The 25,729-nt window shown below is 52.1% G+C and overlaps 2 protein-coding genes and 1 long non-coding RNA gene across 4 annotated transcripts in view; all 3 read right to left on the bottom strand.

Moving 5' to 3' along the window:
* Nucleotides 1–2,365: 2,365 nt before the first annotated feature.
* On the bottom strand, nt 2,366–7,823 carry RFLNB (refilin B). Its single transcript, XM_068531135.1, has 3 exons — nt 7,555–7,823; nt 4,679–4,788; nt 2,366–2,844 (listed from the first exon to the last, which is right to left on the bottom strand). Exons 1-3 carry the CDS (start codon nt 7,771–7,773, stop codon nt 2,514–2,516), a joined length of 660 nt encoding a protein of 219 aa, XP_068387236.1. The 5' UTR covers nt 7,774–7,823; the 3' UTR covers nt 2,366–2,513.
* Nucleotides 7,824–15,894: 8,071 nt separating this feature from the next.
* LOC137754105 (uncharacterized) lies at nt 15,895–21,958 on the bottom strand. Its single transcript, XR_011071732.1, has 4 exons — nt 21,870–21,958; nt 21,729–21,773; nt 21,442–21,571; nt 15,895–16,029 (listed from the first exon to the last, which is right to left on the bottom strand). It is a non-coding gene; the product is annotated as an uncharacterized lncRNA (long non-coding RNA).
* A 999-nt stretch (nt 21,959–22,957) lies between these two features.
* VPS53 (VPS53 subunit of GARP complex) overlaps nt 22,958–25,729 on the bottom strand; it is a 127,389-nt gene continuing 124,617 nt past the window's right edge. For both annotated transcript variants that reach the window (XM_068530769.1, XM_068530770.1), the window contains 2 exons: nt 25,336–25,440; nt 22,958–24,872 (listed from right to left, as the gene is read on the bottom strand). In XM_068530769.1, the coding sequence (XP_068386870.1) occupies nt 24,702–24,872; nt 25,336–25,440 (276 nt within the window). In that variant the 3' untranslated portion in view covers nt 22,958–24,701. The remainder of the gene's footprint in view (nt 24,873–25,335; nt 25,441–25,729) is intronic.

Raw genomic sequence — 25,729 nt, 5'->3', positions numbered from 1 at the left:
AGGAATGTTTGTTTTTCATCAGTGGGTTTTAAAAATCATCGCTTCCACCTTGCAAACTAACATGAATCCAGCACGGATCGGCAACATGCTATCCACCCTGACGTGTCCCCTTACGTCTTCACATGCTTCCTTTTCTGCAACTTTCAGCAAAGCAGATTTGGGGAAAAAGAAAGGATTTGAGAGAACTACAGTTTGGTCCCTAGTGAATAACTTAAAACAAAATCTGCTTTTCCATTCACATGACACATGTGCAGTCGCTCACTTCTACTTACTTTACTGATCTATTTCGTATCAAAAAATCTCATACATGCATCTCAGCACGGGGCTGTTTAAAGGCCGCGTTCTCTACCCCTCGTCTCTCTGGCCGAGCTGCCCATGACATTGTCCTGGGCTCATCAAGTGTCTCCACTGGGCCAGAGCAAAACCTTGGGAATTCTCTTACCATAGTTCAAAAATTACATTTACCACTTGTCTTAAATGACAAGATTATGAAATCAGAGAGAAAAACCCATTTTTAATCAATAAATGCTGCGTAATTTACTCTTCCAAACGCAGGAGGCTGCTCTGCATGAAGACAGGAGACTATGGGGTCTTGGAGTGACCCCTCGAGGGGTCCCTGCTGAGCTTCACGCTGGCAAACTCGGGACCATGGAGCTGATAGCAGGCTCCACGGAAGGGGTGCTTCCAACCAGGTGCACGACAGACTAAACACTGTTCAACCTGAAGAGGACAGCAGACCACTTGGCCCTCTAGGCCTCTGATGACTTTAAATGACAGTGATTATCATCACACCTGCTCTCCTCAGAACAGAAGTCCCTGCTGTGGCTCCAGGGTACCCAGAGAGCTCTCAATTCTGCTTTCAGGACAGATGGAAGCCATCAGCACAAACCCGGAGATGCAGCGGGAGTCCGAGCTTCCAGGACTCTGCAAGCCCCGAGCACTTGACATAACTTGGATGCATTCAAAGGAAATACCCACGGTTTTGTTCTCTCTGATATAAGAGCAAAAGCCATCTGCCACTTTCTTTACTCAAAATCCACAGGGATCGGCAGGAGAAAGAAGTACGGGCCGGGTGAGGCAGGGCGGGCAGGAGGCTGAAGGCCAGAGGCAGCCTGGCACCCGTGCCCTCCTGACCTGGCCCAGCCTGTGTCCCCGCTTCTGTGGCCTGTTCAGCTGAATTCACAGTTTCTTCCATTCACACGCGACGCCATGATTGTCACACTAAAACGAACGCTTAGACGTGTACGGTCACCCCAGCGCCCAGGCTTTGGAGCCTGACTCGTGGCGTCCTTCCCTATGCTCAATTCTCCTTTGCTTCCCTTGGCTGGAGGCAGGGAGGTGGATTTCCTTGCTTTTTCGCTTAGACCTCAGGCACCAGCAGAATTCCTCCGCAGTGTTGACCAAAGGTCACTGGAAAGGACGCCCAGCCTGATGAACCAGATCACCAGAGACATCTGTGTCCACCTCCTCCCCGGGGCTGTCAAGTCCTAGGTGTGACCGTCGGCTCCCACTGTGAGTGAAACGCCCCCTGTGGGCTCCCCCAAAAGTGTTTTCCCTAAGCAATCTTTCAAAATGCCATTTCTCTCCAAAGGACCCTCTGCTATGTTTCGCCTTATGAAAAAACTAGGAAAGTATTTGGAAACCCCAAAATACATATCAGGAGAGTTACACAAGCCTGTGGAGACATTACCAGACGCCAGGGGTTCAAGGCGCTTCGCCAGAGTCCGAGCTTGGAACCCACCCGTGGAAGGAACCAGAACCAAGCTGTTGCCCCCAGACTCAGCCACCAGTTGATCTGACCCCACTCTAGAGAAAAGTACAGGGTGAACGCCTTCCTTCCTTCCTTCCTTCCTTCCTGCCTTCCCCTTCCTTCCTTCCTCTCTTTCTTTTTTTTGAAAGGCATCTTATATTGTGGTTTGGGGTTTTTCGATATCACAAAAAAGATTTAGAGAATTCCAAGAGTTTTGGTTAACAGGAAATACAAATGGAAATTTAAAAAACCAGAATGGAACTCAACTCTCCAGATTGAACCCATATGGGTGTCACAGCTCACTGAATTAGCACCACTTTCGTAGTAGTGAAGACACCCGGGGCAGAAAGTTCTTCCAACTCACTTTTTCCATCTCAGAGATTTTTTCCACGCTCTTCCTCAGACAAACTGACTGATGGAAGAAGAGCGCTCCCCTCTTCCCTATTTCGAAGTGTGGCCATTTTCCTTTTGCTCTAGCCATCCTTTTATTTTCTCATCAAATTGAGACTTCGGGGCAGCTACGTAGCAGCAAACTAGGAAACACACTCCTTTTAAAAACAATTGGAAAAAATTGTAAAAAATCAAATTCTTTCAGTAATTAGAAGATGTTGTGACTTTTTTTTTTTTTTTTTTTTTATTCCCCAGGCTGGGCTTAGAGGTGTCTCTGGGTTAGACTCTTCTGGGGCTGGAGTGACACACAAGGGCAGCCTGGCCCAACCCAACCTGGACAGGAAAGCCGGGCCAGCCCCCCAGCCTGCTGCAGTCAGCTCTCCTCCGACAGGTAATCACCGCCCACGAACTCCATGGCTTCGAGCTCCACGCTGGACAGGAACCTCCTCAGTGTCTTGCGGCAGTTGTAATCCAGGGTGGTGGTGTAGACGGTCTTGGGGTACTTGGGGTAGACGATGGTGGTGCTGAGAAAGCGGGCAGGCTTGTGGCGCGGCTCAAAGCGCACCTCAGCCTTGTAGTTGCGCCACGTGCAACTGGGAATGCAGGTGATGGTCTGGCTGCAGGAGGCCACTGCCAGGCCCAGGGGCAGGTGGACGTCGTCGATGAAGTGTCGCTCTGAGTCATACTTGACTGAGGACGTGTACCTGAGCGGGAGACATAAGGCAGCGTGAAGCCGCTCCTCTGAGCTGGGGGCACAGGGATCCCTACCGTGAACTTGAACCTTGAGATGTGGTGACTCAAGGGAGAAGCCGCACGGAGTTTATAACGTGCTCACTGTGTGGTCCTGTCCTAGCACTTTACTTCCAGGATCTAATTTAATCTTCCCAACAACCCTGGGAGAAGAAATCGGGGTGCACAGGTTAAGGTCACAGTGGGAGGGAGCGGTAGAGCTGGGGTTTCAGTGCAGACATGCAGGATTCCCAAGTTCAACCCGCACTCACTGTTCCTCACTGCAGGCGGCAGCCCCTGGAGTCGGCTCCCACTGACTTAAGCTTTGAGACTTTGGCCAAGTTACTTAACTTCCAAGCCTGTTTCCTCTTTCTGAAAAAGGTGCCCAATAGAATGGGGGAGCGTGTTAACACAGCGACTGCTGTTGGTGGGAATGATTATATATAACAAGGCAGATTCTCCTGTCCACGGGGGATGAGTGGTTTCTCTGTCCCCTGAAGTGAACAATCAGCTCTTTGATGAGAGGAGAAGGGAACCCAGACATCCTGAATGCTGGTTCTGAAAGCTCGGTGATACCAAATACTAGTACTGGGGCCACCTCTGCCTTCGGTTTGGAGACTCTCTCAAACCCAGAGAACCGAGATCTGACCTTATCCATCACAGCCAATTACAGTCTTGTTTTCCATAAAATAAATTAACATCCATGTTCCTCAGCAGCTACTTTATAATTTTTTTAAAGTCCTTCTTGGGCAATTTGGGAATTTTTTTTTTTTTTGGAAGCAAAGCATGAATTCATATTACTTCCTAATTATGGCATCTTCATAGATACTAAAATATGCACAAGCGGGACCTCCCTGGCAGTCCAGTGGTTAGGACTCGACGATTCCACTGCAGGGGGCGAGGGTTCGATCCCTGGTCAGGGAACTAAGATCCCGCATGCTGCGAGGTGCGGCCAAGAAATTTTAAAAATTAAAAATATGCACAAGCATCACACATAGACAAACTGAACAGCACTGCCCCTCGCCAGCCCCTACCCACTGGTCAGAGAGTAAGAATCGGCACTCTTTTTTAAAATGAGTCCAGTGGAAACATCTCTTCGCCTTGGGCAAGTAGGTTAAAAGGCTGGGAAGCTCATGTCATTAAGTCACGTCCCCATTTTGTTCAAAATACAAGCTCCTCAGGAATAAAAGGCTGAACTGCTCACCTCCAAACTGGTGAGCCTCCTTTGTTCTGTGTCAAAGGGCCCTTTGTATTAATGCAACGGAACTCCATCTCTAAAGCCACCAGCTACCAAAAGTAAAATTCCTTTCTCTAAAAAGACGTATCTTTAATGGAGCCTCTCAATGGATCTCTGCCCCCAGATGAGCCTGGACGATAAATTCCCCGAGGAAGAAGAACAACGGTACTTGCCCAGTGAAATCAGAACCTGAGGCGAGGTCACAGCACCTTGACACTGGGGTGGGGTGGGGTGGGGTGAGGTGGGGGTGGGGAGATGTGGAAAGAAGCTTCTAGAAAGAGGAATTACTTTATTACAAATTTTTAAACATCTGATGGCCATGATAAGTGAAGTGCAAAAAGCAAGTTTGCAGGACTTTATGTATAACACGATCTCATTTTTATTTTAATAAGTGTATCTATATTCAAATGGTTAGAGTACAGAAAAAACATCCGAAAGAGTACCCACCAAACTATAAGAGTCTTTGGCATACTTCTGTCATTGACTATTTTTTTTTTAAATAACAAGCGTTAATCACTGGAACAAAAAATTGAAAATAGAAATAAAATGAAATCAGGGCCTGCTATATTTACCTTACTTCCGTTGGTGGTAAGGGGTCAAACTCCACTCCTTCGCCAAACGACAGGGGGCATAACCTCGGCGAGCAGCCAGAGCCCAGGGCGTTGGGGAGAGAAGCTGGATTCTGCAACAACAGAAAATGCAGTTAGATCACAGGCCCATCCGATGCTTTCCCCGCAGAAGGTCCTGGCTCTAGCCTCCAGCTGATGGGCCCAACTGAGATTTGTGTCACCCTCCAGGGAATGATGCCAGCGAAGGGCTGACCCACAGCACGGGAGGACCACTGGACAGGGCACGGAGGGTGCCAAGAGGTCTGCTCGAATCCCACGTCTATCATGAATGTGTGCCCTCAGCAGAGTCACAGCATATGCCCTGTGACCTTATTTGCACACAGGGGGTGTCCCTTTCCATCGATGAGGTTTTGTGGAAGGATGAAAAGAGGAAACAAATTAGAGCTCAGCGTCGTTACCGCTGCCAGACCCCGGGGCTGCTGCATCATCCCGCGGCAAGGCGGTGAGAAAACCGCCATGAACTGGGAGTTCACTAACCAGAACCTTCAATTATGTGCCCCCAACCCTGTCATTGTCTCAGCAACTCTTCAGAAAAGGCCAAAACCAACAAAGAGAAATGCTACAAGGGATTTTTTTTTTTTTTTTACACTGAAGATTCAGTCCAACTTCCCCCATGTCCTCTGCCTCTGAGGCTACCAGATAAATACCCAGCCAAGATGGAGGAAACTGCAAACTCATTGGGAAGATGAAAACCAGAAAGTTCTCCATGTCACCTTCCACTATCCAGAAAACTCAAAGAGCCAGAGCACAGCATCCCAGGGGTTCACCGCCTTCCAGCCTGGTCAGAGCATCGGGCTTTCTGATTCACCAAGTAGCCTGAGTAAGAGACGGGACCATCCTCCACACAGCTGCTGGTGTTTCACCTGATCTGACTGGAATCAGGGCTTCTGTGTTAAGCGAGCAACAGAGAGCAGCCCTTTGGGTTCCTGGGCTAACTGGGAGCTGTCATTTTCTTTGTCTGATTTGAGAGAAGAACCTACACTTGGGCCAGGGTATGGCGGTGGCAGCCCCACCCCCATGTCTTCCAGGAAGCAGACATTTCTAGAAGGTCGACTCTAAGACTCTTATGTTATACCAGGACAAGGTGTCAAGTGGGGGCATAGAGTGGACATGCAAAAGCCAAAGGGGACCAGGTAGGTCAGGGAGAGGCAGGGGGTCCCCAGGGTCCAGCCCTGAACTTGGTGGGGGGAGAGTTTAAGAAGCCTTCACTGGGGCTTGAGAACCCAGCTGGGGGAGGGGGTAAGGTGTGGGCACCGGCTGCCCCAGAGCTTTAGGAAACAGCCCCCAGTAGTGACAGGGGGCCCTGCGCTGCCCCAAGCTCTCTAGCTGCAAGACACTCCCCAACCTGGGGGTGCCTTCCGGGAGTCCTGGGGGCTGCAGGACGACGCAGCCACCAAGAGGAAGTAGGTGCCACCCAGCACTCACACGACAGCCTTCTTCCAGGTATCCAGACAAGCACTCGGTTCTCTTGCCCCTGCTTCCTCTGCTCCCTCATCCCTGCCACCCAACGCTCCCTGAGCACCCAGCCTGCTCCAGTGCATGCTGGGAGTGGGGCAGGGCAGCAGGAGTTCTACGCATGAACAAGGGGCCTACCAGGGAAAGGGGGCGAAGTCACAGCCTTTGGCATGGTTCTGGGAAGCATCCAGGAAGACTTCCCAGAGGAGGTGACAAGTTGGGCACTGCAGGGCTGGCAGGGGTTTGACAGGTGGAAAAGCCAGCTGGGTGTTGGGAGAGGTAGAAGGGGATGGCTGGGAGGGAAAAGGCACACCAGGGGGAGAAGCAGCATCAGAGGCACCGATGCGTGTATCTGCCTGTGGTCAGGGGATGTGGAAGAGGAGGCTAAAAAGGGCCAGATGGCGAGGGTTCTGAAGGCCACGATGAAGCAAGTGCTGCCTTCTAATGGAAATGAGAGGATGCACTGATGTCCACCGAGAGACAGGATCATTGGTCAAGAATTCCACGCACCATCAAAGGGGGTGGGTCCCTGAGGAGCAGCAGCTGCCACTGACTACTTCACCCAGGGGAGAAGGCTGCAAACACCCATCCCCAAGGGGGAGGGGTGGCCTCAGAGCCCCACTTTCAGCTTGACTGTAGGCAGGATGTGGGTCCCCTGGGCTCTAGGTAAAGGCAATAAACACCACCCTGTGAGCCATTTCTAAGGTAAAAGGGACCTCGTGTTTTTTCTTTAAATAAAAATTTTAAAATAAAGTAAAAGGACTCATTTTTGAAAGTTTCCACCCACCTAAAGGCCTCCCACCCATCATGTGCCAGACACGGGTTAGGTGACGGGACAAGAGGGACCACGGATCTGAAAAGGTCCCCTCCAAGGCCACTAACAGTCCCCCAAAGCTGGCCCCCTTTGCTCTCTGAATCGGGGAGCCCGAGTACACCCCTCTCCCCAGCACCGACCGGGAGGGGAAGCAGGCCCGTTGGAGCCACCGGGGGCGAGGGCAAAGCCCGGAGGTGCCTGGGGGAAGTTTGCTCTCGGTGTCCCTGGACCCCTCCAGCCCGGCAGGGTCAGGAATGTGGACGAGCCGCAGCCTGGAAGCCCCGGGGGCCGTCACCCCGAAGGGAGGAGGCGGTGGTCGCCTTTCCCGGGGCTCCCGGGCCTCCCAGGCGATGACAATTTTCCAGCCACCGGCTCCAGCTGGCCGGGCTCTCGCCGCGCTCCCGCCCCAGGCTCCCAGCGCTGGCCGACGCGCGGGCGGCGGCGGGGACAGCGTGCCGCGGTAGGGCCGATACGACCGCTGGGGGTCTCCGGGGCCCGGGCGCGGGGGAATGGAGAGGATGGGGGGAGGGGCCGAGGCGGGGTCACTCACCGGGGCCGCGGGGGTGGCCGCCGCGTCGGGCTCCAGCGCCCCAGGGGCCGGCGCCCGCTCCCCGCCGCCGCCGCCGCCGCCCCCAGCCGCCGCGAGTGCCCAGTGGCTGGGGCTGGGGCTGGGGGGCAGGCCCGAGTCCGGACTGTCCAGGACGCCGTCGCCCTTCTTCTTCGCGTCCACGAGCTCGGGCACATCCTGCAGGCTCAGCCGGCCCACCATGGCGGTGCGCGCGGCGGGGCCGGGGCCGCTGCCCGCCGGCCGCCCTCCCTGCCCGCCGCCCGCGCGCCGTCCGGGTCCGCCGGTCGCCGCGCTCCCAGGCCCGCCCCCTGCCCCGCCCCGCCCGGGGTCCGACCCGCCCGCCCGCAGTGGCGGAGCCGCCAGGCCGGGCGCCAGGGGCCGCTGCGCTCCCGCCGTGCGCAGCCCGCGCTGCGCTCCGCCCGGCCGCTCAGCCCGCCCCGAGCGGCCGATCACAGGAACGGGGGGCACCGGCCCGGGCCCCCGGCCCCCCGCTCCGCTCGGCCGCCCGCCCCGCAGCAAGCCGACCCTGTACCCCTCTCGCGCCGGGCCCGAGGGCGCCTTGTCCCCTCGCCCTGGCCCAGCCAGGCCGGCAGGCGCTCATATCTCGAGCCCTGGCGTCGGGCGGGAGGCAGAGTAGAGCCCGGGCCCGCAGAGGCCGGGGGAGCCGGCTGAACCCAGCGAGCAAACAACTGGAAATTATTAATAGTTAATGTGCTTCGTATGGTTCCAGCCGCCTCTTGGCTCAGCCGGGCGGGCTCTCAGTTTGTGTCTGGCTCTCATTTCTGCCCCGGAGGAAAAGAGCGCCTACTCCGTTTCTCCTCAGGGGGCTCAGGGGCTGGGGGCTGGGGGCGGAGCTGGGAGGAGCGCATCACTCCCTGGCCTGGGTGCTCAGCGGAACAGGCCGTGGCCACACCAGGCAGGAAAATTCTGCGTGGGCGCAGACTGGACCTCGAACCAGACGGACGGGCTCAGCAGGCTGCCCACCGGCTGTCTGAAGGGCCAGGGGCTCCCTGGTGGGGGTCACAGCTTTTCAGACGGGGGACTTCCTCCTTAGTTTGACAGAGAAGCCCTATCTGAGTGGGAACTTGCTGCAGTAGCTGCCAGCTGTAGAACTGGGCTGTTCTCAAATCTAAAAGTATTAGAAAGTTCGAGTACTGTTTCTAACAGAGACCTCCCTGATTATCAATAAGTATAGGAAGTCCCCACCTCCCGCCAGCCACTGTACCCTGGGGGTTTCTGATGGGTGCCCAGCTAGGGCCTCAAGCTGGAGCTTGCGCAGACCTAGCCCACAGGTGCCAGCTCTGAAGAGGAGCAGTGCCCTGGACTAGGGACTTCCCTGGCTAGATGAGAGGTGGGCGTGGTGCACACCCCACCATAGCAGGCCAGTCTGTGTCCTTGCAAAAACAAAGGATCCTTGTCCTGCTTGGGACCTGGTGAAGTCCAGATTTAGAGCAGGTAGATGTTCCAGATTTGCTGGGAAAGTTCAGCCCTCCTACCCTCCTCACTCATTACTTTCAGGTAAGGAAACGGAGAAGGAATTTGACTTGCGCCAAGTCACACCGCTGGTACAAGGCAGCTTGCTGTGACCAGAAAGCCCAGGATCATCCCCTCCATAGAGAATAAAACCGGGTACGTGCGGTTGTGTTGGAGGTCATTCATTCAGGACCTGCGGGAACAGATTATAAAATCAAGCGTGCACAGTCCTGGATCAATGGTTCCTGCAAGGACATACTGTAAGCAGTGGGTCTTAGAGACTGGGCCAACTGTGTGGCTACAATTCCCTACCCCTGTTGACCTCACCATCTGCACATCCCAGACTGCCCCCAACCCGGGGCATCACGGGAGGAATCTAAGAGCTTCCTGGGGGTGTGGAAAGGCGGTCTGCTGGCAGTGGCAGGACCCGGCGCCCTAGAGGGAGTTTGCCCACCAGCATTCCCAGGTAGATCCTGAGAACTCTTCCCTAAGCTTGGCCAGCTGGGAAAAGGTGTCCAGGAAGATGGCAATTGCTCCCTCTTCCAAGGTCATCAGTCCGGAAGAGGAGGATGAGACTGAGGAAGGTCATCATGCTAGGCCAGTGCAGCCACTGTCTCCACCAAAGCCTGGATCGTTGTGGATTGTCTTGGGAGGGATCGCCACCTGGACCCGCTAAAACATGGAATCTAGGGGGAGCCCTGAATTGCCACCTTCTGAGGGGAATTCTGAAGGTCTTAGATTACTCACATTCTGACAGAGATCCACAGAGACATCAAAGCTACCGAAGTGAGCAAGGGAGTGTGAAGCTGCCAGCTTTGGAGGGTCCAGGCAGATCAAGGGGACGCCTTTGAGGCACCCCTTCCTCCTTGGCACTGGGGTCATCAAGCAGGTGGCCCCGGACTTCACGTGGGCATCTCAGCCATCAAACTGGACCCAGGAAGCGTCTATGTCCCAAGCTCCAGCCTATGACAGTTCCGTCTGATCCCCAACATAACCTCTCCCCAACTCCAGAAGAACATCTTGGTTTAATAGAGATCAGGACATCCTCAGGCCTCAGGACAATTGCCAAGGAGCTCCCAAAGTGTAAGATGATTGCATACCCTGGCCTCCTTCCTTACAGAGTAGCCCAGCACTGATACACACACAGGAAACTGGAGGGGCTTGAAGAGGAATTCAGCCCGGGGACCTGACACTGACGGAGAAGCTGCACCAAAGTCTTCCCCTCCATGGTTCCCAGAACCCTGCTGAGCCAATCAGAAGACATCTGGGACCCCAGGTTTGTCCTCTCCTGTCCAGACTGTCTTCAAAGAGCTCAAAGATAAGCTGGAGCTGACTGGAAGCTGCTTGGGTTCAGAGGAGAACGTGCAGGGCATGCCCGGCCAGGCCCAGGTGTCCTGCCTGCACTTGCATCTCCGTGAACTCGTGGCAGTCCTGGTGGAGATGAGCAGAGGGCTTCTTACAACAGGAACCATCTGACTTCAGGCTGCCCATGAGCGCCCCTGGGTGGGAGAGCCATGCAGCACAGACCCTGGAAGACAGCTGTGTTTCGTCAACCCTGAGCCGTGAGTCCGCACTGCATATCTGCTATAGTCCTTGGGAAGAGCCCCACGCCCTGGGCTCATCATTGTCCTACATCTTCTGCCAGATTGTTTTCCAAAGGACGTTTCTTAAAAAAAAAAAAAAAAAAAACTCTAACCAAGGCTGGGGAAAGACAACGGATTCCACTTTACCCCCTCCTGGTCTGGCTTCAAAGACAGGCCTTCTTTTGAGGAGCATCTGGGTTGCACCTAGAAATCAGGGGTGAGTTGCACAAAACGAGACCACGGACCCTGCCGAAAGAGTGGCCTCTCCTCAAAGCTGTCCTTTCCGCGCGGCCATCATCCCCTGCCTGGATCACAGAGACTGGTGTCCTCATAGGACTTGGCTTCTGGCCCTGAGGCCTCTCCCAGCAGGGTCTGAGGAACAAAGCTGCGTCACAATGAATGCCAATCCTGCATTTTCCCTTTTTCTCCACTAAATTAAGCTGATGCCCAAACGGGAGTTGAGTCAGACAAGAGCAGGGCGGGACCCCCCACAATGGCGGCTGCTTATTGTTTTTGGAGCAGCGCGCTGGCGTGTGCCCAGGGCCCCAGGCACCTTGTGGTTTCAGCCCCCTGGGTCTCCGGGCTCCGGAAACCACGAGGCAGTGGCTTGGCCTTAGTATTAAACCAGGTCCCCCCTTGCCTTCGTATACACCCATGTCAACCAAAATGCTTAAAAAAATAGGACTTTATTTTGTTTCCTTAAGTGTCTTAAGATTAAGGTTACTGGTTTCAAAGAGCATGGAAAGGGAACTGCCATATTCGATAAAGAAAGAAACTGCATTAAAAAGATGTACTGACACAGCCCAGCCCACAGGAGTCTGTGCACACATGTGTTGGTGAGCTTGGTTCATACCTCTGTGCTCCCGGGACTCACAAAGGTGGCCTGAACTGGAGGCCAGGGACACCAAAGGCTGGCCATTTCAGAGCGAAATGGGCCTGAGGGAACAGGCTCCTTTTCTTTCTTTCTTTTTTAAAAAAAAAAATGTATTTATTTATTTATTTATTTATAATATTTATTTATTTATTTATTTATTTTTGGCTGGGTTGGGTCTTTGTTGCTATGCGTGGGCTTTCTCTAGTTGCAGTGAGCAGGGGCTACTCTCAGTTGCAGTACACGGGCTTCTCATTGAGGTGGCTTCTCTTGTTGCGGAGCACGGGCTCTAGGCACGCGGGCTTCAGTAGTTGCAGCACACAGGCTCAGTAGTTGTGGCTCACGGGCTCTAGAGCGCAGGCTCAGTAGTCATGGCGCACGGGCTTAGTTGCTCTGCGGCATGTGGGATCTTCCCGGACCAGGGCTTGAACCCGTGTCCCCTGCACAGGCAGGCAGATTCTTAACCACTGCGCCACCAGGGAAGCCCCCAGGCTCCTTTTCTGACCCCTCACCTGGGAGACCACCAGGTCAGGTGGAGAGGTGGGATCTGGCCCAGCCTCAGTGGCGACGCTCACCCAGACACCGAATGAAGCTTGGGGTGGAGTCAGGCCAGTGACCCCTGTGTGGGGAACCCGAGGACCCCAAATACAGGCTCCACCCTTGAGGCCTCCTATGTGTAAGCTGAGAGCTGTTCTCCCAAACGCTCCCTAGTTACACAGAAAAAGGGCCGTGGCATCTGCAAAATAAAACCCAGATGGGATTTTGCAAAGAGCTGGGGCTCACGGCCTCGTTGGAACGGCATCAATACACTTGCACTCCTGGCTCCGTTCTGCGTATTCACACCAGACAAGGACTTGCAGCCCAGAAAAACAGCCCTTAGTTGAGCAACTGAAGTTAAGACCCTTGGCTCCTTGGCTGAAGGGCGTGATAGAAGGGTGTGCAGGCAACAAATGGCCAGTCTGCACGGCCACTCTCCAAAGGCAGCCTCCAGGACCCCCGGGGGATTTCGGTCTGAAGGCTGCGTGGGAAAGGATGGAGAGTGGGAGCCCGGGGGTGGCCAACTGGCTCTGCTGTCCTTCCCTGGAGCCGGTGTCCCTAAGTGCATTCCTCTCCTCCCCCAAATTCAAAGCAGAATACCCACCAGCGGGAGGCGGCTGTGGTTTGCAGCTATGTACTGTTCGGAACTCCTGAGACTTGCTGAAGACATTTACATGCCTTTGAAGAAATGTTTTTTAGTTTTGAGGAAAATTAGCCAGGGGTCGGGTAGGAACTTGAGGTGAGAGAAGAGGGACCAAGGAAAAATTCCATGCGTCTCATGTTTTCCCAGGTCGTATCAGCTGGGGGTTAACTGGAATTTTATTGACTCTTGCCTTGCACTTCTGCAGGATGACCCCAACCAATGACAAGTATTTCTGGAGGTCTCTGTCTCTCATATGCTCATAAATAAACCTGGTTATATGCAGAGGATGCCTGCCATTAATTTTCTTTTCCTTTTCCTGCACCCACTGCCCCAGCCTCTGGTTCTAAGTTGGGTGACAGTGCCCTACACGGCGGCCCTCCAACAGGCTGCCCTTGCAGAGACCACCATCAGCTCCACCAGGCACTTAGAGAGGGGCTGCAGCCACGCCACCGCTGTGGGTACCAACGCCCCGGGCACTGTTGCCAGTGCTGGTGGCGGGGGGGAGGGCTACGTAGCTCGGAGGTGCCGGAGCTGTGCTGTGGTCCGCAACTAAGTGCCTCTCGCCCCTTCTGGTTGCGTTTATAGGGTGGTCCTGAGGCAGTGCGGCTTCCTTTATGCCTGCCTCCCGCCCTAGGATTCAACTTGAACCGTGCAGGTCTGGGCCAAGAGACAAATAGTAAAACAAGCAAGCAAAAAACCCCTTTGAATTCCAAATCCCTCTCCCCTGAGCCAGGCTTACCCTTCTGGGCCCTTCTCTTGGGATTTCTCCAAGATGCTTCCAGGTCCTGCATGCAAAGAGCGCGTCTGGACCTGAGAATGACGGGGATACTTGACTTCAGTCCCAGCTGGGCCCCCTGCCCCACCAGACACCCATCAAATATCACCCAACTCCCATCCCAACACCTTGCTTTTCAAAGACTGAAAGGTAGACTCTGCTATTTCCAGGGATGCCTTTTTTAGCATCAGGGCTGTCTGCCATCTGAGAAAGGACCTTCTGCTGTTAGCAGGCTGTGTTGGAAGCAGAAGCTTCTAGAATGTCAGATATCATCATCTTACAAACGCCAAGACAGGGCACAATTCTACCTATTCTCCACGCTTGTCATAAAAAGAGCAGTTAATACGAGCTCAGCCCGGGCCTTCCATCACACACGGACATTAAGGAATCTGGGCTTTGTGTTCCTCGTTGAAAGACTGTTTATCAGCAGATACCCTGTTCTTGTTCCCCAGAATCCATTTCACCTCTACTCCCAAGGCTGAGAGCTCTTACCAAAACCTGCTCTGGGTTAGAGTTTTTGGGGTTCGTGTGTGCTCTCCTGCTAGACCCATTCGTTCAATCAGCACCTACCAAGGGCCTACTTTGTGCGAGACAGAGTGTGAGAGCACAAAGGGAGCCTCACCAGCCTGGTGGAGAGAGGGAGGTGAAGATTGGGGGAAGATTTCTGGAGGGAGTGACACCTGTGCTGATACTAAAGCAGCAAATAAGGAACAGGCAGGCAAAGAAGGGAGGAGGAGGTGATGACCAAAGCTCTGCCATGAGGTCTCTGAAGATCTGGTCATCCTTCTCCCCTGGCTTAGATTCACTGAGTGGAGAGCATTGCAGACTTGACAAGTGCCCCAAGTTCACTGCCTCTGGAGTCAATTAGCTCCATTCCCGGACATGCATCCTGCAAAGTTGTTGCACTGGTGACAAAGGGAAGCAAGAGTTAGGGTGGCTGGTTTAGTCCAGCTGTGCTCCTGGAAATGCCATGTCAAGGACACGGCAGCAAGCTGTTACTTTTCCTTTTGCACTTGTCACGGGTGTTGTTTTGTGACTGTACTCTGGCATACAAAATATTAATTCTCTTTTTATTTTTTTAAACTGAGCTCAGTTTAGCTTGTAAACCCCCAGTTTCTCTCTAGACCGGAAAAGTGTCTTGCTCACAGTATAGTTCTTCTGGAAAATGACCAGTGGCTCTTGGGTAATTACTACTCTCATCCTTCCCTTTTGCCTGGGTGGCGTCTGGGGAGGCTTCTGTAACATCACAGCAGCAAGGATGGGGTGGCTGGTGGTGAGTGCCTGGTCCGTGGTCATCTTCCTACCTCTCTGGACACTACAGAGGAGAAATTTGCTCTGCTTGGCCAAGGAATGCCACCCTCTGCTTTTTTTTTTTTTTTTAAATGGCACTGGTTGGCGTTTGTGCCTCTACAACGTAGTTTTTTGTTTTGTTTTGCTTTTTTATTTAATATATTTTTGGCTGCATTGGGTCTTGGTTGCTGTGCATGGGCTTTCTCTAGTTGCGGCGACTGGGGGCCACTCCTCATCACGGTGGCTTCTCCCGTTGCGGAGCACGGGCTCTAGAGCGCAGGCTCAGTAGTTGTGGCGCGCAGGCTTAGTTGTTCCGCGGCATGTGGGATCCTCCCGGACCACGGCTCGAACCTGTGTCCCCTGCATTGGCAGGCAGATTCTTAACCACTGCGCCACCAGGGAAGCCCCACCCTCTGCTTTTCATGTCCATATGCCACCTGATCTGTACCCTAGTTGTCCCAGCCTGAGGTCTCTTCCAATGAGCTGGCCCTTTCATTACTTCTGGGAGCTCAGGGAGCTTGGAAGCCATCACCTCCCCATGATGGGGTGTGAGGGACTCTGTGAGGTGTGCCCGCCCTTGGGCCCACCTGGCCGGACAACACTCTCAGACACTATCTCTCCTCCTCAGGTGCCTTGTTGAACACCTCGCTTCTCTACAGGGACTGCAGTCTCCCAGGTTAATTGCTGGAAGCCAGGCAATGGCTTCTAGGTCAGGGTTTCCCTCAAACTTATGGGGGTTTCTCTTATACTGGGGCTCAGCCCAGAGTGGTAGGGTTCTGGATTTCTTCTCCATGACCTTCCAGCCTCAAAACAAGTCATATCCCCTCTAGTTCTTCCTTTTCTATTGATACCTGCTGGTCAAAAGCCCCCCTCCCCTCCCCTCTTTTTTTTAAAATAAATTTATTTATTTATTTATTTACTTTTGGCTGTGTTGGGTCTTCGTTTCTGTGCGAGGGCTTTCTCTAGCTGCGGCAAGCGGGGGCCACTCTTCATCGCGGTGCACGGGCCTTTCACTGTCGCGGCCTCTCTTGTTGCGGAGCACAGGCTCCAGACGCGCAGGCTCAGTAGTTGTGGCTCACGGGCCTGGTTGCTCCGCGGCATGTGGGATCTTCCCAGACCAGGGCTCAAACCCGTGTCCCCTGCATTGGCAGGCAGATTCTCAACCACTGCGCCACCAGGGAAGCCCCCACCTCTTTTTTTTTATGGAAGAAAATGTTTATGTCAAGATGCACTGTCCCTCTGCTGATGGTGCCGGCTGTGTGCAAAGTCCTCCAGCATTTTGGCCCTTAAAATGTAAAGGGTAACTTTTAGAATAAAGGACAAAAACAAAGCAAAACGCCATTCCAACAATTCTTGTAACTCTCGTGGCTTTCAAGACTTTCTTCGCTACTATAGAATCACAAAGTCTCTACAGGAGTTCAGAAGCTAAGAGTTTGAGCTGTTATCTCCAGAGCATCACTGCCAGAAGACAGTGCATACAGGGAGCCCTGCCTGCTGATGGGGTCTGGGGAAAGGGCAGAGATAAAGAACAGAAGGGATGCTCAATTGAATATCAAACTCTGCATATAGCAAGGATGACCGCTGCTTTCATGAGCGAACCAACAAAGCATGTCCTCTAGGAGCCCTGACCATGAGGGAAGCCATGGGGCTTTTGCTCAGTTAGAGTGGTTTCTTGCAGCAAGACACCGCACTGGTTGGGTCACATTTGGTTTTGTGCAATGAAAGCCAAAGGGGAACTTCTGCTTACTGGGTTTCTACAGATAGAGCTGCAACTACATCCTCTCAGTCAAGAAGCAGGAAAAAACATCTAGGGCAAGTGAGGATGTGGAGAAGAGGGTACACACGTACACAGGGTCGATGGCAGTGTGCAGCATAACAATCTTTGCAGAGGGCATTTTGGCGAGAGGTAGCAACATTTCAAATGTGCGTGCCCCTTAATCTTTTAAAATGGGAATTGAACGATTTTAGGAGAGTAGCCTACAAAAAGGTGGGCACAAGTAAGCAAAGATATTTACAGAAAGATTTTCACTGGCGATGTGTTTCTCATTGCCAAAAAACAGAAACCTATTTGTATACTGATAGGAGACTGGCTAAGTAAACGATGGTCTATCTCAACTATAAAACACCATGTAGCCTTAAAAAGAATGAATGGCTCTATATACGCTGAGGGAAAAGATATCCAAGATTTCTTGTTTAGCTGTAGAAAAATATGCAAATATGCTTAATATTGATTTTGTTTGCAAAGTGCCCTCCCCACACAGTGTAAGACAGAGAAAGTCTGGAAGGGGAGTAGGACTTTCGATATATTTCTATATTGTTTAAACTTATTAACATGAATACTGTGTACTTTAAAAATGAGTATTATTATTGCAATATTTTATAAGGTGAAGAAAATAGAAACAGCAGTGCAGAAACACTCAAAATCATTGGGGTTAGCAGTCATGAGAGGAGGTCAGTGGAGCGAGCCTTATGCCAGCTTCTTCGCAGAAGCCCTCAGAGCAAAGAGGAACTCCGTGGGCCCGGCTGGGAGACCACGGAGAAGGGCTTCCCCATGAGGAAACCCCACCTGCCAGGCCTGACTGGGACTGAGAGGCTTGATTTGCTGGGGCAACTTAGATTTTTCTCTTGGTTTCTGTGACTGGTGTTTGTATAATCATTAAGAAAATGTTTTACGATTAACTAACCATATTGGTTGACAAAGAGAGTTGTCAAGGGTGCCTGACTCTAAGGCCTTGAGACTGAGGAACTAGGAAAAGGAAGGGGGTGCCCTTTAGAGACGGGGAATTTCAGGAAGGGAGCCAAGTGTACCTGGAGATGCTCCGCCCAAGTCGATGATGGGACCTGCAAGCGCACTGGGGTCGGCTGAGGGGGACGGACAAGGGCTACAAATCTGAGAAACCTCAGAAGGCATAGCTGGTGTTTATGCCTGTGATGGGCAGAAAAGTTCTCTGAAGGAGTCTGGAGTGAAAAGCACAGGAGGCCTAAAACCTTGGGGCTTAACCACAGTCAAGGTTCAGAAGGAAAAGAGCGTCAGTGACGGAGACCAAGACATTAAGGGAGCCAGGAAAGCAAGGCATCGAGGGAGTGAAGGGGGAATTCCCAGGGGCAGGGAGGACTCACCAAATCCATGGAGAGTGCAAAGACGATGAAAGTGCGGCAAGAAGGTCATCCTTCCAGAGAAGTTTCTGGAAGGTAGTTGAGATGGATGCTGAATAAGAGGGAATGCACATAGGGGCTGGAGGTGATGGCTGTAACCTTTTGTTGGAAATGGTAACAAAGGCCACAAGAGAAGTAGCCCGGGGGCCTGGGAGGGTGGTGGGAGATCAAAGAAAGCATGGAAGCCCTGGTTCACTTCTTCAGGCAGAACGGAAAAGGGGACAAGCTCCGAGAAACTTGGTGGGAGTGCAGGAGGGGGGAGGAAGGGACGGGTGGGACTCCAGGGAAGGCCAGCCAGGGAGGGTGGAGTGGTGAGTGGCAAGTGGGATATACAAAGGTGGCTTGGATTTTGCCAGTCCTCTTGCACAGTGGAGGGCAAGCTCATGACTGGAACTCTCGAGGTCTCAGTTTCCCAACTGATAAATGAGGAAATTTGACCAAAGTTCTAAAAACAAATAAACCCACATACCACCCAACGCTGATGCTCCAATTCAGAGCTTCCCAACTAGAGAGCTGGGCCGTGGCCGGAGTGCACAGCAAATGCCCACATGGATCCCCTCAGCCCTGGCGAGCCGGTTGGCCGGGGCGGGGGCGGTCCCCTGAAGCAGCCACAGTCCCCAGGCCCATCAATATGGCCCCGGCAGCCTCTTCAATGGGTTTGGCCCAGTGTGATGCCAAGGGAGCACAAATGTCATCATTTCTATGCTTCAAGTCCTGAAAAGGTTGGGAAGCATTGCATGTACACAGACAGACGTGCGAGGCCTCAGGAGTAAGATTTGGGCCTTGTCGGGATTTTGAGAGAAGGATAGGCTTCCTTGCAAATGTTGCCCAAGCCCCCTCCCCCAGTTCCAGTTGCAGAGTTTTGTTCTTAGAAAAGAGCTGCCTCGCACAGGGGCGCGGGGGGGGGGGCGGGGGTCGGGGGTGGGTCCTTGCCCTCTGATGTCCTCTTTCTAAAGGCGGCAAGGCTCAACCCAGAAGGCGGCCTCCAGCGTGACTCGGACAGGATTTGGGTGACAGTTCAGGGGTGTTGGTGAGTGGGTTGTGGACCTCAGGTGAAAAGCTGCTCTCTCCTGTACAAAGGTGACACCGCCAAACACCTCCTCCCCTCTAGCAGCAGCCGCTGATGAGGGCAGCAGCTTCCAAACTGACTTCTGTGGAATCTGGAATTCTTGAGATGTTTTAGGGGGCAAAGGAGCTCCACAAGGCTTTGATTCTAACCTCCCTTTAAGGATGCATACTTTAAGCCTATTCTAAAAACTGAACATTCGAAAGTAATAACATAACATGCAAATGTGTCATTGGTGCAAATATAAGATTTTACAGATCCTTGGTGTGTTAACCTGCACTGCCAGGGCTGTTCCGTCCACGGAGACCTCAGGACAAAGAGTCCTTGTCACATCTGGGTAACCAAAGAGTATCTGGGATCGGGAGGAGGGCTTGTTTAAAACAAAACTGATACTGTTTGCAAATTCTTAGCTGGATTAAATCAAGATTTCTCTATTCTATGCAACCAAAGCAAAACACAGAAATAAACTGGATGCTGGGGTTGATGCATATCAATTGCCATCCAAAACCTTAGCTTTAAAATGCTTTCTATTTAACTGAAACAGTTTCAGTGTTCTCACTGATTTGCTTTGAAAGATACTTGAACTCACAAAATATATTAATAAAATACTTTTGTCTATTCGTAGAGTGAGAGTCCCATGTAAAGTTGGGTCTCATAAATTTGAAAACCACTTGCGAAGTGCAAAGAGCATGGACGACACCAGTCTTGGCTCTGCTACTCACGAGCCACACAGCCTTGGGCACATCATTTGCCCCCCAGGCTTCCAGGTCCACAGCCATAAAATCATACCCACTTAACAGGGGTTTTGATCCAATGAGGTCTCTTAACTATCCAGGAGGCAGTAAATACTCAGTTCCCTCCCCATCCAATAGCATGGAATGGCCTGGATCTCACAATCAGGTATTATTTGCATGCCAGACAGTAGCTGGGCTGCAACTATGGCCCAGGGCTTAATCCCCTGGGACCATAAGGCCCGTCAGCACCCTTCTCTGACGACTGAGCGAGCCAGCCAGCCGAGGGGCCAACGCTTGGGATCCGTTGAGAGCAGTGCCAGGGTTGCAGCAGGGCGTGGGTATGAGGTTGGGAGAGGGGGTGTCTCTGTGTGTGCACTCATGTTTTCTTTACACAACACTGGCCATTTTTCCATTTGCCTGCTAAAGCGCTTCGGTGGCTGCCCCAGGCAGCCCAATCGCAGGACTTTAGTCTGTGAAGAATTCCGTGGAATGCGGTCTCTTCAGCAGGTGGTGCGCTTCCCCTCTGCTTGAGAAGGGCCTTCCTTTTCCATCAGCACAAAGCAACCAAGCAGAAGAAGCTGGAGTTTCTCTCCACCGTCTCACCTGGTGCCCCTGAAAGTTGCAGCCTACTTGGTAAATACTTCTCATGGCCCCAGAAGTAAAGGGAAGTTTTGTTGAGAAGCTGTTCTTAATTTCTCACGTGTTGAAGAATTACCCCAAACACCAGGAGGCACCGGCGATTGTGCAAATTCTATTTGATTGCTGAGCAGAAGCTACCAGAGCTCTCAGATTAAGTGATAAACATTCCTAGGGGACAAAGCATTTACACAGCTTTTCCTCCGTATCACTCTTATCGCCCAGCATTCTCTGTATCAATATCCCCAAAGGGGATTGGAAGAACCAGGCGGGTACTTCTCAGCTGATTACAGGGATTCCGCGGGCCTTGGGAAAGGTCTGAACATCTTTGAAAGGCAACTGTGAAGTAATCCGAATAGCTGGTGAACTTCTGGCTTCCCTGTTAGGTCTGCCTGTCCCAAGATAATCTTGCTTAGCATTTTCTGGGCATTAAAGGTCCAAAAAAAAAAAAAAAAAAAGAGTGCAGGCAAGAATTTTGTCCCTGCCAGGACTGGCCAGTTGAAATCAGTTCTGTGGACACTGGACACCATTTCTAAAGACATGCTTTTTGGAAAGCAACCTTTGGCAATCCTTCTCATTTGCATTCAGAGGAAATGTGCCACATTTTCCGCAACAGGCAGTCCAGCCAACACCACCGGGGAGGGAGGAAGCTCTTTTCTCAGTGTCTGCAGGTTTATCCCTAAATGCTACGGAAATAGCAGCTGCCGAGGCAAGGGGAACAGAGGATGGAGAGTCTTTTAAAACGCTTGAGTTAAGTCGGATATCCCAGGCAGCAGACCTAAAAAGGCAAAGGCTCCATATTCCGGTGCTTGCTTCAGATGTGGTCTGCACCCAGCAGCAGGCTGTGTCGTCACATGGCCATCCTGTTCAAGTGAGCCCAGGGACAGAGCAAGCGCTGTGGCCACCCACTTGGGGTTCAGGCCTGGCGAGTGATAAGGAGCAGGTCACATTTCACACGGCCTCGTGGCTGACAGAGCATGTGCACAGCTGGCTCTTGTGTGACCTTCACGGCCCTGTTAATTATACGCGCCCCCCGCCCCATTTCATGGATTCTGAAAACTGCTTTTGTTTCAAACGGACACATTCTTTATATCCCACTACTTACCTGGTTATGTGTGTGAGAAGGAAGAGAACCTGGCAGGTCAATCATCTGGCAGCGTTCTTCTGGGTGGGGTATACGGAAATGTTTCTTTTCTCATCAGATTGATTTCTGGCTACCCTATTGAAGTGGTGAGCTGGTGAAAATAAAGAATGGAGACTAGGGAATGATCTTGAAGCCAACCTAATGGAAGCGCTGCCACAGATTTTCCAGGGCTGAGGGGAACATCAGACTTCCCCAGAGGTTCACTGCAAAATGCCCACCCAGCTATTAAGGAAACAGGATTGACTTACTGTGCACAGGACAGAAGGCCTCTGGCAGTCACATGGAGAAGCAGGCTGTGATTGGAACCGGGAGGCGGAGAAGGGAAAGTCAACGGGATAGAAATTCGGAGCACAGGGAGGATTCCGAATCAGAAGCAGAACGCTTTATACCTATTTACAGAGGGTTTCCACCACCGCTGGACATGCCGGGACATTGCCGATGAACATCACGTTCTGGTTTCGTGCTGTCAGGGAATGGGCGCATCTTCACCAGGCAGAAGGGCAGACGCCGAGAGGGGAGCCCGGGCTTCATGGGCTTCACGGGCTCGCTAATTCTTTCCCATAGCCTGTTCTGTTTTCTGTCAACAGTGAGGAAATACATCCTAGCAAATGACATCCAGTAATGCTTTAATTAACTGTAGTATTTTATGCTGCGATATGCACCACGAAGTCACTTCCAGATGGGGGAAAAATGAATGATATTTACACAAAAAAGCAATCCCTTTATTTCCAGGAATCGATATCTCCCAAAGGTATAGAACCTTGAGGGTCCAGGGGTCTTATCTATTTTGATAAATACTAGAAAGAGACTGGAAAAGTTTCCTTACTGTGTAAAACGTAACAGTACTCTTTCTGCACGCCAGCTTTTCATGTGTCCTTGTTTCCAAGGCTATTGTTTAAATGGCCCAACACAGTTCTAAGGATTTTATTTTTAGCAATCTGACTTGGAGGAGACAAGAAGTGTGAAACACTTGCTTTCACCCTCAAGCAAGTTGGTTATTTTGGAGATTTCTCTTCCTAGAGAGAGGAATTACATTTCCAGCTGTGAACTTGTGGCATTTTCCCTAGCGTGCCGTAAACGGGGGACCAGGGCTCCCTGTCCAATGGCAATTCAGGACGGGCTGGTGTCACGTCCCCTGCATCCCCTGCTCGCTCGCCCTGCCTGCCCGTCACTCTTACATTGGTCCTTGGACGTCTGCTTTCCGTCCTGTTCCACCTGCACCGAGGAGGCGCTGCCCGAGGCATGAGAAAGTCAGCGCCCTTTCCTGGGAAAGTCCCAGGTACTGGGTCTTTGTTCTTCAAGAGAGGGAGGCGTGGCAACAGTTAGCTTCAATTCCAGAACTGAATCTGGAGGTCAAAACACCCCGTCCATGGTGGTTCCCGTTTCCCTGTTATGATCCAAACAGAACTTTCTCCAGCCTGGGCACCTCTAACTAGTAATCAGGAAGTCTGTCCAGAGTAAAAACAGCAGTGAACTCTTTATCAATTATAAATTACGAATATTTATTTTAACCACATAAGGTGACTCTAAGTTTTTTTTTGTTTTTTTTTTTTAAGGGGCTAGAGAAAGCGGAGGGAAGGAACCGGTACAGTATCTATATAATTTAGCTGAATAACAGAGTTGTTAGCTACTGCTTTTATCAATGAGTGCTCCTTTATATATATTATTTCAAAGTGACAGTAATAAATAAACCTTCTGTTTGGGGCTTGATCATCAAAACAAGAAGAATCCTAGTCAGTATGGGGACAGCATGATTTCTGCCATGGTCCCTACCACCAACACAAATTCAAAACTCAAGCTGCTGGCTATCACCAAAAAGAAATCTTTACCATTTGGGTACCAGCTCAATTATACAGTAATTACACTTGCTTAGAGTCAGAAAAAATATACATTTATGAAAATGTGCAATAGGAACCCTTCAATAAAGCAAATTTCTGTTACAATGCTTCTTCACAAGAAGTAAGCATTATAATCACCTATGGAACTTTTAAACCTAGATGCTGGGCCCCACTCCAGACTTAACTGATTCACAATCTCCATGCATCTGTACTTGTAAAAAAAAAAAAAAAAAAGAGCCCCAGGTGATTCTGATGCAGACCCCCCAGATGAGAAACATGCTCTGTCTGTACAGGACGCACACAGGGCATGCAGCGCCCATCAACAAGACACTTAACGTAACTCCTACTGACTTCTGCTGGCTCCTTGGAGATTACTGACAGTGCAATAAATCAAGAAAGCAACTTCCCTGGCTGTGACCACCACCCAGGGGGCAAAACAGCAGCTTGACATCTCAATGCCATTATGGAGACTTCCAGAAAATGACTCCTCGTGAATGAAACACAAAGACAAGTGTGGATCTGTAAACACTGAGAGTGACAAGAACCAGGTGTGCGAGTCCACTGGGTTTCCAGCTCCCAGGCCGAGGACAGATGGCTGAAGTGGCTGTTTGGAGATGGGCCCATCACCCCTTCTTTCAAGAGTGGGAAGAGAACGTTAACCTCAATTAGCTCAGGCTGGATAACTTTACCAGAGCCACACCATGGCTATCTGGGCAGAGTGAAATTTATCGACTGAGCTGCCCAGGTGCCCCCCCCAGCCCCTTCCCTGCCCTTCCAGCGCTTTTCTTATTTAGCCAGCTTTTCCTACTAGGGCTTAGCTAAAGGCCACACCTCTTTCTTCCGTCACACCTGTAATCTTCCACTTCATCACTTGGGCCCTAGAGCCAAGCCCAGAGGACATCTCTTAAGGGTCCGGCCGCAGAGGGAACCTCACACAGCTGCAGGTGGAGGAAGGGGTGAGTTCCAGGCTTTCTCACCCACGGTGCTGGGATAGAAGCATGGAAAGGAACAGGACCACATGCCAGAGGGTGTGACTGCGGCGGTGAGGCTACAGAGTCAGTGACAACTGGACCAGTTGGGAGCAGCCCGGGACCAGCAAGTGAAGCCCACGGAACCTTCACCCCCAGCTGCCTCTGCTGCAGGAATCAGGGACCATCTCGACTGCCTTTTTATAATCTGACTGTTACCCGTCTTCTCCGATTAGGACAGGAATTAAGACAGGACATGGGAGAAACATGTGAATGACCCAAATGCCCCAGGAAGTTTCAAGACTGATGATCTGAGAGTCGGGGAAGCACAGGAGAGGTGGGGGGCTTCCGGGGATCTGGGTGCTGGTTGGGGGGGCGGTCACTGGCCAGGGGGAAAAGTGCCCCTTGGACGCTCCTACAGTCTCTTTTTAATTAGCTTCTCCAGTTTGCGGATGCGAGATGACTCCTGTTCTGGAGTTGGAGCCAGGAGGGACAGCGAGCCGGAGCCTTCGGGCCCTGAGGGCGGGGCGGGGAGCCTCTGGCGGAAGAGCTCCAGCATGCTGCTCTGCTCGCTCCTCTTCAGCCCCTGAGGTGGAGAGAGAGAGGAGGGTGACGTCAGCTCTGGCCCCGAAGGGCCCGAGGGCAAGCGCAGTAACTGGTATTCACTGGGCTGAGGATTAACGCTTTCTTCAGGGAGATACCAGCCCTGGGTGGCAGCCTGGGAGAGAATCAGAGGAAGAGAAGAGGCAGCAGGAGAGGAGGGAGAAGGGGCTGGGAGGGCGGAGGACAGGCGGCAGGATGCGGGAGGGTAGCCTCCTCTCCACCGAAGTCCCGCTGAGCCTGGCTCTCTGCTGGGCGCCATCAGAACGGGGACATTCACAGGCCCCGGTTCCTCCTCCTCCTTAAAAGCCTTCTGAGAGTTGGGTCTGCAGCCTGGGCCAGGCACGGGCACTTTGAGATAGCTCCCGGGGGGCCCATATCCCATCCCCCAGTTAACCACCGAGCGTGAGAAGAAGGTGCCCGGGGACGAAACAAAACGCGGAGCTAACCTTCATGTCCAGAATCTTCTGGAAGGTTTCTGTGTTGCAGTCCGTCAGGAGTTTGATGTAGTTGTCCACAAACACCACCAACGGCTCGTGAGGGGCCATCACGACCTACCGAGGGAGAGAGAAGAGAGTAGGCCTGCCGGGAACACTCGTGATCGGAGGCCGAGGATTATCCTTCCTCACTTGCAGGCCAATCACAAAAAGGACTCTGCACGATCTCCTTAGGTGGCAGCAGCAGCTGCAAACCCAGAAATGTCCTGACAGCCTGTTTCATCTCGACATTCAGGTAGAGCAATGTTTCCTAAATTTCCTAAATCATGAATGTAACCTGGATTGCTTCGTAAGTACAGCTTCCTATGTCCCTCCTCTGAAGGTTCTAAAACAGAGGGCCTGGGGG

The sequence above is a fragment of the Eschrichtius robustus genome, chromosome 20, assembly GCF_028021215.1.
Source record: "Eschrichtius robustus isolate mEscRob2 chromosome 20, mEscRob2.pri, whole genome shotgun sequence".
NCBI classification, from domain to species: domain Eukaryota; kingdom Metazoa; phylum Chordata; class Mammalia; order Artiodactyla; family Eschrichtiidae; genus Eschrichtius; species Eschrichtius robustus.
This window is presented reverse-complemented; position numbering and strand designations above follow the sequence as displayed.

Bases quoted from the DNA above. Each gene is read 5' to 3' on its own strand.
- RFLNB (XM_068531135.1), bottom strand. From the start codon at position 7,773: ATGGTGGGCCGGCTGAGCCTGCAGGATGTGCCCGAGCTCGTGGACGCG. The intron at 4,789-7,554 runs GTGAGTGACCCC...CTGTTGTTGCAG, and splicing joins CGGCCACCCCCGCGGCCCCG to AATCCAGCTTCTCTCCCCAA. The intron at 2,845-4,678 runs GTAAATATAGCA...TCTCCCGCTCAG, and splicing joins TTACCACCAACGGAAGTAAG to GTACACGTCCTCAGTCAAGT.